Here is a 14,367-nt window from a genome sequence, read left to right on the forward strand (position 1 = left end):
TTCCACACAATTCTCCCTATTTCCTACTCATTTCTAGAGATAGCAAGAGATCTCTTTAACTTTCCCTTTTTTTGCAAAGCAGGGGGATTCAGTACCAGGTACAAAATATTCTCATATTTTTTGCTTTTGAAATATTTCTTTAGAAGGCTGGCAGTAAATTACCAAGTACCAGAGATCCGAAAATTGTCTACTTATTTTAAACTAATTAATTCAAAACTAGGCACGGATCTTCGTTAAATCTCAAAAAATAACTCAATTTACTGGCATCTTTAAGTAATCTTGAAGCAATCCTGTCAATAACTCACGTCAAATTCTCTGCATTTCCTTCTAGATATGAAGCCACCAGATCCAATGCATCTACGTACTTCTTCATGGATGTCAGCAGCAAAATATTCAGCTCTTGGGCGGGAGGAAAATCCTATTAATAAACCAGTTTTATGGTAATGCTTAACAAACAAGAATTTTACTCCATTCAAATATAATAAAAAAATTATTTGAACCTCAATTGCAGTTCTTTAAAAAAAAGCTTACAAAATGGATGAAAAAAGAATCACGAGTGCAACATTAAGACAAGCATGTTAATGTCTTGTAGATTTCGGGGATTGCTTCTCTAGGCCCGTTCACACACTAACTTAACGGCACCGCAAAGTGGTCCCTTTGGTAATGAATTCAGCGGGGCGAACGAGATTCACTACTATCCACAATCTCGAAAGGGTTAAGTTGGTGGCAACTATTCCGTACGGTATTTTGTTACCTGCCCCTTTAATACTGCTCCTGTGGCTGTCTCGTCCGCTATCATCGATCGCAAGAAATTCTAGCTGTAATTAAACTCAGATAAAAATTGGTCCAAATACAGAAGGCTCTAGGCGGCCAGATGATAATCTAGTAATCTAGTCAAAAAGAAAGGGTCCGCGATCAATCAACACAATTGACTAATTGCGATTCAAATCCCAACTGACTTAGCTGACAATTATCTCTTTTCTAGAGAATCCTAATTAACCAATTACACAGTAATTCCACACAATCACTCAATCTGACCTCCTAAAAATAATAGTGTCACTAAGGATCACTATTCCTTTGAGGTACTTTTACTGATCTCTTTACTTCACGATTGCTGATTCTCTAACTCGGAGAACCAACTAGACTCTAGTTTCGCTATCTGTTCTCTAACTAACGGTAAAAACTATCCACTAACTTTGCAATAATTGTTCTCTAGCTAATGCGAATCAACCATTCGCTCTCACAGCACAATGGTTCTGTCTAAGGGTAGGCTGCTTGTTATTCTCTATAATGTTTATCTATATGAGTTTTAGTTATAGTTAGAGTTATGTCGTCCCCAAAGTCCAGACATTTACTTTGGTACCCATTTCTCAAGGTCTTAGTTGAATTTTTCCTCTGATGACATTAGTCTTAAATTCCAAGTTCATTATAGGCATCTCTAACTAAGTGGTGCTAATATCACGTCCAATTTCACTTCCAAACCGAGTTATGTTAGATTAACCAATCTCCCAAGGTTTTTATTCAATTATCCCATCAACGTTCCGACCTGCCGGGGGTAGGGAAAGATCCTTTCTATGAGTAGCTACTTCACTTCAAGCATCTAAAATTCCGTGCAAAAACTATTCAAATCTCGACCTTCTAGCCATCAGGGAAACGTAATTCGTTAATTAAGTACCAAACTGTACTAAAAAGCCACCTCCGGGAAGCTGGATAAGTATCCCGCCCATTCATATTATTTAGAAAACCTACTTCCCATGCTATGATCCTATTACCGCCAATTTTCTCTGGCTACATTCCTTTAGTCAGATTGAATTTCTAAAAAGCTAAGTTGAGCCCAATGTTTGCCAAGTCCACTTAAATTAGTTCAACTACTTCAAGGATACAATGTATAACTCACACCTCTTTCATTCTGCTTCATTTCCCAATAGGTAAGTTCCTTCTCAAATATTAGATGGTGAACGATTCTCGTTTCCAAAGGTTGGGGAATATGCCACTTTCCGGTGTTAATCCCAGGGTTTTCTATGCAATTTTAGTCCTAATCGCCTAAAGGTTATTTAAAGGTCACTCCGGGGTCAATCTTCCACATTCAGGTTTAGAATCCCATAGGGGTCCTACCTACCAAGTTTCATCCATATCATGTTAATACTTCCCAAGTTATCCCATTTATGATGTCCATTATCACTTTTCCCGGGAAAAGGCTATTAACACTGGAAGGAGTCTTCGGAGGGGTTTTACTCACTAGGGCTCTTTCTCGGGGATGAGTTATAGTGTCTAGTGCCAACGTAAAATTTTTATGCCCCCGCTCATTATTTTGCATAAACTGCCTCCTTCCGGTCAAAAGGATGTTTTTCCCAAATGCTTCAAACTTCCGGTCCAACCGCCGGATTTGGCTCATATTAAAACTAGTGATTAACCTTGACACTACCTATGATATCTCAAACTTTTGGCTCCCTGCGTTCAATTGGGACCGAGAAACAACTTCCAGAATTCGACGATGGAGGACTGTTTTCTTAGGGCATTTATCAGCGCCGTATATCCGGAAGTTCTTATCCCCTGGTCTTCTAGGGTTGCATGTGTTTCTAAAAAGAACCATAGAATTGGCATTAAAATTTTCAAAATCCATTCGCTGTGTTAGTGCGGGACGTCTAAAGTTTTTATACATCATGTTACACCATCGGCAACAGGTGATTTTTTTTAAATCTCGCAAAGTTGAGATGTCCTCATGAGCCAATTTCGTGCCTGGTATAAGAAGACCTAGGTTGCGGTTTTCCGAAAAGTATCGATAATGACTTTGAACCCTGAAAATGTTTTAAATTTTGATCGTTCTGATTCGTTCGCCTTAGGCTAATAATCACTCAACTGAACCACTAAATTATCGTAGGCGTACAGTTCTAAACCTCTCAGTCCAGGGTAATGCTATTTAACACGAATCTGCAAGTTAGTCGAAATTACAGTAGAATCACCAAATTCTACATGTCTCCTCATTACACTTGTCTCCTCATATCCCATCACATCAAAAATTTAAATTTTTCGAGAATCATAGCTTGTTGTGTGAAAAACTTTGGGCTCAGCCACTTATGTAGAAGAATTTCAGGCAACCTGTAATTTCGATTGCACCCAAAAAATTCAGAAAAATAAAAAGTTAAGAAAATCAAAAGTAGTTTTTGAGAGAATCAAAAATTTCCAAAAAAATGGTCGAAAAAAGGTCGACTTTTCCTAGTGTCATAACTTGTGTCAAAAAATGAGAGTAGACGCGTATTGAAAGAAGCTTTTCACAACCCGTTCTTCGAATTGAACAAAGATATGAGAGGGTAGTTTTCGAAAAAAAATCAAAAGGCACACGCGGGAGTAGGCTGTTTTTCCATAGATAGACTTTTATGAAAATCAGTGGAATAGTTTTTTAGAAACACTGAAAACTTTGCAGAAGAGAAAATTTTCGAAAACGTCTTGAACGCAAACCCAATCCCATAAATTTTCAAATTACACAATTTTACAAAATATGAACTTTGAGCAAACATGCCAAGCAAGATATTTGAATTTAAATCAGCAACGGAACAAGAGTTACGAAGTGGAAACAAAGCCGACAAGCTTTGAGCAGACACCCATTGGGACTTAATTTTTTTCTCCAAAATTTAAAGTCTCCCGAACCTGCAACTAACAATACTAGCAACTACCATGATACTTGTTTTAATAACAACAGAAATCCGTGCTGTGGCAACTAAGCCAACTTAACTTGAGCGAATAAACAAAGTCTGACAAATCAAATTGCTCGCAACTTTTGTGTTAGGCAATGAGAGAGTAGTTGTCGAAAAAAATCAAAAGGCAACGGGGGAGTAGGCGGTTTTTCCATAGCTAAATTTTTTTTCGAAAATAGGTGGAATCGTTTTTGAGAAAAACTTAAATTTTTGCATAAATACTGAAAAAAAAACAAAGTCCGACCGGGATTCGAACCCCGTACCTCAAGGCGTTACTTCTAGGCCAAGTGCGAAGGAACCTAGAATTTGTTAAAGCTCAATAAAAAAGCAAGTTGGAAATTTCTAAAAGTTGTTTACCGAGAAGTGTAGTTCCGGATTACAAGACACTTGCTTTTGCAAGTCTACCAACAAAACGATAAGATTCAAAAAGAGAAAACACGGCCAACAGACATCTGGAAAGGAATCAATGAACGCAAGACAACAAAAAAACACTTGGGAGATTTTCGAATTTCGAAAAAATATATATGCCCTTAAAACTCTTTGAATGCTTGGAACAATTCTGATTGGCACTTTATGGAAAAATTAAACCAAATTGAGAAAAAAGAATCAATAAAGTTTTTGCTGTTCGACAGTGGAGTTTGCCTTCCTTTTAACAAGCGAAAAGAACTAAACTTAATTAGAAATCAAAAGTCAAGCCAAGAAAAAGTAAACTTGAGCCTGAACAAACTTTAAGACTTTTCCAGAAAATAGACGAACAAAAAGCATCATGACCTATAAAAGATTCTGAACTACGGTCATCGACTCTTAAAAAATATTCACGAAAAACAAAGACAACATTTCAACGAAAATGAATGAGAAAAGATGACCCGAACAAAATGCGTATTTTCGTTGAACTCATCTAAAGTTCGGTCGTTTTTTATACAAAGACCCACTTCCAAACTTTTTTGATTGAAAGCAAGCAAACTGTCAACGAGTGCTCGACAAGAGTTAATGAACTCGAGGAAACCAAAAAAAAGAATTCGAAAGATGAAAATTCATTAATCATTTTTTTCCTTTTTGTAATCTTTCGAACTCTGTATCAGAGGAAAACTGTATCATATTTAAGCACTTCGAACCTGAAGGTCCTTTTAAGATCGATGATTTCAAAACAAAACTCCAATAGAAATAGAAGATCTGGACCAATGAGTTAATTTTAATTCCGCAGGGAATATTTCAGACATATTCCACTTTCAAAAAAAATTCATCGAGCTTCTATTGAATAATTTGCTTTTTTTTCATTAAAGGAAAGCGTAAGTATGCCTCATTTTACCAAATCAAAAAAAACTGAACTGATACAAAAAATAATTCAAACCGCAAATCAAATCCTAGCGGAAATAAATTTAATTATTTTTCTCAAAAAAAAAAACACGGAATTTAAATCAACCATAAGTCATTTCGTCAATAACACTTACACAGAAAAAATGAATTCTATTGAGTCAGTGATTTTTCCCGATTAAAGCTCTGGGTTGAAATAAGGACAAAAATAACTAACAAGTACTCCTTCAAAAAACAGTATATTTAAAGATATCTTATTTATGAAACTTCTAAAAATTTTAACACTGACATTTTTTCTACATTAATGAATGTAAAAAGCCTTGCAATAACGTGCATACGTCATTGCATAAGCACACGGACACGCTTGAACAATATTTACTTTCAGAGGAAAACATTGAAGTTTGATTGTTGAATATACAAAGGCGAAGCGAAGCTCTGGGCCACTTGCAATACCACGCAAACATATAATTGCAAATTAGCAGACAAAAAACGAAAGGAAAGCCAAAAAGAATTCAGAAACATTTATCGAGCAGCAACTAAGCAGACAAACGTTGTATAAACACCCTTTGAGCCGAAATCAAAGAGTCTTTTGAAACGTTTGAAACTAAATTTCTACGCCTCCCTCCTACGACGAAAAACCAAGTCACTAAACCGATAAACCATAAGCCAAAACAACTGACGGGAAACAAAGCTTTTAACTTATTATATATCAGGATGAAGATCTGGGAATTTCCAGAGCAATCTATTATTGAAAATTTTTGCTAAATGAGTAAATTGTATATTCCGGTGGCAAATCTAAAAACCACAATGCGCTTTCGAAGCTGGTATCTTTCACGGTTTTTTTTCGTTTAATTTTCATTTTCGTAATTGGAGAGCCTAATTTACCTTAACTTTTAGCAGATGAATTTGAATTGAACTCAAAAAGTGTATATACCGAAGTACATTCATAACTGCATTAACATTTGTGGTTGCACTTCTGTAATTATGTAAATATTCAATCAATTAGAAGTTCTTGCTAAAAAAAAAATCGTATAAGACTTATATAAGTTGAAATAATTGCGTTCTTTTACAATAAACTAAACTGACGGAGTGATATTCAGCCAAACAAAAAAAACGTCATCCAAACAAAAAAAAACGTTCAATTACAATGAAAACCGATTCAGTAATGGAAAAAATGAGAAAACTATCAAAAATAAGAAAACTATCTAAGACTTTAGACACAGGGTCGAGGCTGCGCTTCGCAAACACTAGCGAGAAAACGACAAAAAGCAGCTCTATAACAGGCAATAAGAAAAGAAAAGGTCAAAAAAAGCCACAAAAAAAATAAAACTTCTGCTGTGGCTGATTCGATACTACGACCAGATTAAAAGATCGCGGTTCTCGCATCTGCGCCACAGGCCCTTGACAATTTACTAACTCCTAGCTAGGTCACATTCAAACCCAGGACCTCTACTGTACCAGGCGTATCTGTTAACTCCAGGCTAAGCGTTCCGGAGACGGTGAGAAATTTGAATTCATGGGCCATTATACCAACTGATTCTGCTAAACAAGTTGTTATCCCGAAAAAAAATATTCATTCCGATTTGCTTACGCTTGCGAATAGCAAGCGTTAAGAAAAGTATATTGGAAAAAATGGACATGAAACACCGAGGCAGCTAACAAAACGATATGCTTCTGAGATCCTGCGAGCGTGACCTCAGAATTGGAAAAAAAGGTCTAGTTCCGATTACAAGACACTTGATCTGGCAGTGAAAAGGTGGACATACAAAAAGGAGACAGGTACTTGCCTCGTAGTCCCTAATAAGACGACACGCTTCTGAGATCCTGCGAGCTTTGGCCAAACACAAAGCGTAGTTGTAAGCAATAATGGGCTCCATGTCATCAAGCTCGTAAGCTCTAAAACACCAGTCAAATTTGATACTGAAAAAAAGGTTTCGTATTTCGTAATAAAAAAAACATCAAAAAAAATTCAAATGGATGCATAAATTATTCATTGCTAGAGGATGAAAAAGGACTTTTAAGCATGTAGTTCTCGACGAAATGCGGGATGGAGTAGCAAGCTGTGTCTGTCAGAGAATGATCTCGTATATTTCAGATCAATTGTAGTCTATAAAATAAATTAGCGCGTAACGCACCTACGGTGCTTCGAATTTTTAACAGCTCAAAAAAACTGCATTTATTGGAAATAAGATCTGCATCCTTTGAAAGTACTCTGACAGCACCCAATTACAGGAAGGGATGGTAATTTCAATTTTTTTAAAGTTTTTTTTTCAACTCAAATTTTGAAAAAATTTGTGAAGTTCTTTATATCTTAGTTCTTTGCAATTTTAAAACGAAATAAAAAACGTCACATCTCGGAATAAAGAGCATTGGAGCAGTCACATTTGGACGCACGCAAGATTTACAACTTGCAACTCCTGAGAGTACCCTCACAGTTCCCAACTACTAGGTTGGGAATTTCAGTTCTTTTTTCTGAAAAATTTAAAAGAAATCTTAAACCACGTCTATCATATCTCGACTACTACAAGGATCTGAAAAGTCATAATTGGAGCCAAGACTAGCAATCCTTGAGAGTACTTTGACAGCACCCAACTACAGGGTTGAGAATTTCAAACTTAGTGAATGATTTTGTAATTTGAGTTCTCTGAAATTTTTTTTAAAAAATCACAAAAATCCCTGAAAGCATCCCACTTTCAGGCTGCTTATTTATAATTCGGTGAAATGAACACTGAACTCGAACAGCAAAATCGAAAACATAGCCAATCGAAGATTGGAAAAGAGTAATGAACGCAAGTAACTATAAAAAAAAACAGACTTTCTTGAAAAAATCTCAACTTTCGAATATAAAGAAAAAAATAGACGCCCTTTAAGCTCTTTGAGTTTTTAGAACAATTGAAGATGGGCGCTTTTTTGATAACATGAACCCAACTTGAGAAAACTGGATCAATAGGCAAAGTTTTTATTCCGCTGGGAAACCTTAAAAATAAATTCAACTTTCGAAACTAAAAATCGTTCGTTTTTTTTTGCGCCAATTCCACGTTTGTATTTGGAGAGTGCTATTTACGACAGGTTCAGCAGATAAATTTCAATTGAACTCAAAAAGCGCATTATACCTAAGTGTATCAATATTTTGAAGACTTTTTCCTGGAAAAAAAACCAGCAAGACCTATATAAGAGTCTTCACTACGTTCAATACTCTTAAAAAAATGCTTAACCATTGCAAAATGCGATATAACTTAAATGTGAAAAAATTCTTTCGGTAAGCATGCAAAAATAATACCTTGAAAAAACTCGCATTTCAAAAACTTTGAAATGCCCGCATTTAAATGTATAATAGATAGATTCAGTCTGCACAAAGTGTGCATAATAACACCTGGCGGTAATGATATCCCATGGTGATTTTCGATCACTGTCACTTTTTGTAATTTTTCTCCTATTTTGCAGACCATCAGACACTATTTTAAGACCATTCCTCCACGAGGAAAAAAGCGACATACGAGGCGATCAACTCTTTTCGGAGAAGCCTATTGTCTTGTCCAGCCTAGTTAAGAGCTGCTTGCAATTTTTTCCAGAACAGGGAAATGATGCCTTAAACCATCAAGCAACGAGTAGGAATCATGGTGGGCATCTCAACTCCTCGATGTTTCGACTGAGGGGAAGGGGAAATGTGGCCACTTCCTGTCTCTCTCCCATTGGCCTTCATTCATTAGCTTACAAAACCAATGATAGTTCAGAAAAGTAGCTTTTGCGAGGTTGCATTTAAATTAGTCTGAATAATTCCCACTTGAATTTATTCAGATTGTCGAAAAGAATGAATTTGTTTGTCACTTTGTTCATAAATGAAACTACGCCGCCCTCTCCTCTCCCTTTCTCTCCATAAATAGGAGTACATGCTTTCACTCACTTGGCGAAATGATTTCTCGCAGCCTCCCACGCTTGGTTTTTATCGCTAATATTAACAGTTGAGCTTTCGGCCTTCATCGCATACGCAACAGCCATCAATAAATAGATCTTGGCTTCATCATAACATGTCATATCTGCACTTTTCCCACTGGCTTCCAGCGCCTTCTCCAGACTCTCAATGGCAACCAGAGGTTCCCGGATATTCTGCAGAGCTACTCTGGCAATGAGACTGTGGTAGAGGTAGTTGGTAGGGTCCAGTTTGGCACACTCGCGTAGCACTATGATGCCCCTGGCGTATTTGCGGGCACTGATTAAGGAGAGAGCGTATTTGAACCACATTTCCTTGTCCTCGAACGCAACTGACATGCCACGTTCGACAGCCTAAAACACAGACACACTATTTTCTATGTTCCCTCCCTTCTTCCTCTGTCACAAGCAAAACACAAATCACTTAGTTTGGATGAGCTGCTCTTGCTTGATACTGATACATATTTAGCTAATTGTTAGAAATCAACGATTAAAACTTTCCGCTCAAATATTAAATCAGCAATTCAGCTGTGACGACATACGATAACAGATGAGATGAGTTGTAGACTTTTTATGAATACAATGATTTAGATCAAGGATAGAGGAGATATATATGATAAGGTTGTTTGAGCTGTGTGTATGTGAGTGTGTGTGTATGTGAGTGTGTGTGTATGTGAGTGTGTGAGTATGATGTACCTGTGAGAGTAGATTGTACTGCTGTCCATTGGAGAGCACTATGGTCAGCAGATCCAGCACAAACTTCTCCTCCTTCAACTTCTTCGTCCGCAACACTTCGTGTTCACTCCCCATGTCCAACACCAACTCCTTCGAGATCTATCAATCAACAGGCAAACACGTACACAATAGCATGTAAGCCAAGATTCCATGCAGACAAACACTCGTCATCATTCTAACCGAAAGGGCAAAAGAAAACATTCATCAAAACTAATCCAAAACCGAACATGGATAGACGGTTACTGTGCTGATAGCGCAGAATGTTCCGGCTATCATGAGTAAGTACAGAAACTTGAGTAAGTACAGAAACATGAGTAAATACAGAGTAAGTACAGAAAATAATTTTATTTCAAAAAAAAACAAAAAAAAAATCGAAAAAAAAAACAAAAAAAAAAAAAACGTTCGATTTGTTTATGAAATCCTGGTTGTTCTTTATTCATAAAAAGCACTTAAACAACACAAAAAACAAACTGCATAATGAGAGATAATTGCTGTAAAAATTAACTTAAAACTACAGAATAAATAAAATAAGTGCCATCAAATTATGAGCATTTCGGTCTCAAAATCAGATAAATCAGACTTTAAAGATACACAGACTTTTTGATTTTTTTTGGAATCGAAATCACTGTTGAAAGGCTTCAAAATTTTCTAGTTGATTTCGTGGCAGATATTCTTAAAGTAGTCAAAATTGGGTAGAATTAAAGGGAGTGGTCGGAACACCAGGATAGAGTTGCTGCGCAAGCACAGAATAATTAGGCCAATATCTGGAAAGATGTTTTACCGATTAGCCGAAACTCAACCGCTGCCCCTTGATCACGAAACTACATCACAAAATCTAAGGACAGCTATAAAAAAAAAGAAAAACGGAAGAATTTCATTTTTTGATGATGTTTTCTCATTTTTGGGGGCGTAGCGGCATTGAAAAAAGAAACAAGCTGCAAGCTTGGGTAAAAAATAAACATAAAAATATAAAAATTATGTCACAATTAGATAAGGAGTTCAGCCTCTCATTCAATTATTCCAATCCTTTTTGTATATTTAGTCTGAAAAACGGATAAATGCACATCAGTTCTTCTAGACACTGCTTGGACCCTTAGAGCTTCCTTCTACGAATCTGAAATCAACTGTAAGAATATCCACCCTACGCCAGAGATCCGTGAATTGCTGAAACCAAAAATCCTTATATACAAAATAGAGGCACGAAACCCGTAGCAAACCTTTCAGAATTGATAAGAACAAAATCTTACAGGTAGTTGTGTATGTCAAAATTATAGAAACAAAAGAAACTATAGGTTTGTGAGTTCTTCTTTCGGTTCAACTTTGTACGCCCACACAAATCCGGTTGCCTCGGAGACAACCTAAATCTTGCAATGAAGATCAAACAGCCGATATATTTAGCAAAGAACAAACCATTTCAGCGAACAAAATCAACTTCTTTCAACTTAGAGCAACTACCATTGGTGAAAGAACTCGCCATTTTCCACCCCCAGGACAATTACACATTTAACATCCCCTTGTGAGACTAGATTGGAAAAGATGTGGGCAGTGGGGGTGAATCAATAAACTGCAGTTTGGCTAGTGCATCATTCTTAGACATGTTTTAGACTCCGTAAATTGTGCACCTCGTTGCTGAGCTGTGAAGTTCATTATGAAGTCTTTACAACAGGGACTTTCTCCAGTAATTTTAAAAAGCAACAGCTATTCCTCTTCATAAGGGTAAAAGGAGGGCAGATGGAAACAATTACAAATCTATCTCCCTTCTTTTGCTCTGGTTCACCAAACTTACTCATCATTTGAAATCCTTCATTTAATTTATATCTGAATAGGTTCCGTTATTTTGAAGCAATTCAAATAAACAATTAACACTTGTTAATGATATTCACTTGACAATTTAAGCTAACTTGTCAGTTTTGGACACAATTAATGGTTTGAAAGTTATCTGAGCAAAGAAAACCAGTGGTAGCTGTTGTGTCTCTAGGGTTGATCTTCTGTCTACTTTTTTTCCCTAATTTGATGATTTGCCCGGCCATTGTAAATAATCGTAATTGTTTTTCGATCAATACAAAATTAACCATAGACAAAATGAGCCAGTTCAAGTTGATTTAGAAAACATAACTAGCTAAATGCCAATAAATTAGTGTTACTTCTCGACAAAACTGAGCAAATGGATTTACACAATCAAAGACAAAAAGGACATGTACCCGCCATGAATGATGCTTTGATAACTTGATACGCTTTCAACACTTGAATCACATATTGATTACGTTCTTTCAAGGCTGGGGAACCAATGCGGTGTGATGTGTCAAGCAATCAATTTACCAATTTTTTCCCAGCAAAATAGCTCAAATTACTCAACAGGAAGTTTTCGTTTACAGGTGTACAAATTTTTCTAATGAAAATGCAGTCTTTGCGATGCAAAACCAAAAAAAATGAGGCGTATTTATTTCAGAAGTTCAGCTCATTCTGAGGATCTTTTCATGTCATGCAATTTTACAGTTGTATTCATACAGTTTTACTGATTATGAATTGCACGTTTATGAACTGATGAAATGTGCTTAGCTTTCGATTATTTCTATAGAGTTTCTTAATAATTCATTTAATCTTATTAGCTCAAACAGCTAGTCGATTTCCTCGAAAAACGGAAAGGTCATTAATTAATTTCAGTACAAAAGAGTTTTTTAAGTCTCTTATGAGATAATCTTTTGCCCCAAAACATGAGTTCATATATCGTTTGTTCATCAAGATCTTATGTTTCCTACATCCCCAGTAAGACGGAATTACTCAAGTTTTGATCAAAAAATTTATTCGTTTCAATTTATCCTTCGAAATTGGGTTTCCAATTTCCTTTGAGGAACTGGTATCATCTTGAACTTGTGTATTAATTGATGCCACATGTACTCAGTTGCTTGTTCTCTATTAATGTAGCCTCCAGCCAACTCTATTGGTTTTATGGAGTTAGAAGGGACAAGTTCAATTGTGGATTGAACAAGTTAAATGAATTCAGGTGCCCAAGACTAGCAAACTTTTGGAGCCAATTTTTTTTTAAATAGCTTCAACTGTACAAATCAAAGTTTCAAGCTTGTTGGTCTTAACAGAAAAAATTACTCGGCATAATTTCCATTGAATCACAATTGTTTTAATAATCCGCCACGTATGAGCAATATTCGATTACAATGATATTTTCTAACCTCAATTTGTATACTGTATCATGAAAAATAAAATATATGCACAGGTGCTAAGCTGAGCTTCGCATTAGTTGTGATACAACACAAACCAAAAACACAAACTGAAAAAAAAATGAAAAACTAGGTCTACCAAAATTTATTATTTCTTAAGTCACGGTAGATGTTCAGTTTAAGCAAAAGAACCAGACATTTTAATAGTATATTAGCACCAGGGAAAAAACAAAACCGACAATCTTTGCGCAGACACAAGTTGAGCCAGAAAATGATTTTCAGTCTCCCTTGAAACTACATTGAACAACACTTGCACTTGCAACTACAATGAAATTGCTTACAGTACAAGCAAACTTTGTGATGCGGCAGCTAAGCCGAAAAACTTGAGCAGACAAACGAAAGTCTGACAATTCAAAACTTACAAGAAAAAAATTATCAGAGAAAAAATTTTGGAAGGAAATTAATATAAAAATTTTGAGCGATATATTTTGAATTTCAACTTTTATACTTCAACCGACCAGATTTGTTCATATTAAAATTAATCATTTTGTGCAGTAAAGCCAACGCAAAAAAGTTTCACTAAACCGACAAAACATAAGCCGAAGCCTAAATTATCATTTACGTCGAATAAAATCGTATTAAAATTTTAAAAAAACGAAAAAAACACCAGTCATGGGTAGCCAATTTACAAACTACAGGAATTCATCAACGACACTTGAACTACAATGAAAACTGCTTCCAGCGCAAAAAAAACGAGGTGTGGCAACTAAGACGAAAAACCAGTCTATTCCATTTTTCCCTTTGAAAATTCAATTTCATACACACAAAAAAACAAGGTCCGACCGGGACTTAAACCCTAAGGCATCAAATGTGTAGGAAAGGTTATTAAGGGAAAAAATCTAGTTCCCTATAACAAGACACTTGCTTTCGCAAGTGTAATCATATTATAAATTTCTGGCAGCGTTCAGAGACCATAAGGGGTTCATTTTCTGTCCTCTTGGGGGTTTAATTAAAATCAAATAAATGTTGTGCAAATACATAAGATTTATTTTTCTTGTTAAAAAATACATGTTGAAATTATCTTGAAATAAACTTTTTTCTTCTTTTTTTTGAAGCTTCTAGAATATATGGACACTAAATCGTGGCATATAGTGGTTTTATATACACCAAGCCCTGTTGACAATGTCCCTTTAAAATAACTAAAATGTAGTACAACTTTCGAATTTCAAAAAATCTCATTTTTCGAAATTCAAAAATAAAAAGGAACCCTTTAAGCTCTTTGAATTTCTTGAAGGACTTATGATTGGCGCTTTTTTGATAATATTAACCCAACTTGAGAAAACTGGATCAACAGGTAAAGTTTTTATTCCCTGGAAAATCTGAAAATTAAATTCCATTTTCGAAACTAGAAATCGTTCACATTTTTTCGCGCCATTTCTACGTTCGTATTTGGAGAGTGCTCTTTACGTCACTTTCAGAATATGAATTTCAATTGAACTCAAAAAGTGCATATATAC

At 35.8% G+C, this 14,367-nt stretch overlaps 1 protein-coding gene across 1 annotated transcript in view; it reads right to left on the minus strand.

Moving 5' to 3' along the window:
* LOC134854029 (tetratricopeptide repeat protein 7B-like) overlaps nucleotides 1–14,367 on the minus strand; it is a 30,690-nt gene that overhangs the window by 4,584 nt on the left and 11,739 nt on the right. Inside the window, exons 8-11 of the mRNA XM_063870095.1 lie at nucleotides 9,636–9,773; nucleotides 8,914–9,293; nucleotides 6,797–6,905; nucleotides 306–418 (exon numbers count right to left, since the gene is read on the minus strand). Coding sequence (XP_063726165.1) covers nucleotides 306–418; nucleotides 6,797–6,905; nucleotides 8,914–9,293; nucleotides 9,636–9,773 — 740 coding nt within the window. The remainder of the gene's footprint in view (nucleotides 1–305; nucleotides 419–6,796; nucleotides 6,906–8,913; nucleotides 9,294–9,635; nucleotides 9,774–14,367) is intronic.

Source organism: Symsagittifera roscoffensis, chromosome 9 (assembly GCF_963678635.1).
Source record: "Symsagittifera roscoffensis chromosome 9, txSymRosc1.1, whole genome shotgun sequence".
Taxonomy (NCBI): Eukaryota; Metazoa; Xenacoelomorpha; order Acoela; family Convolutidae; genus Symsagittifera; species Symsagittifera roscoffensis.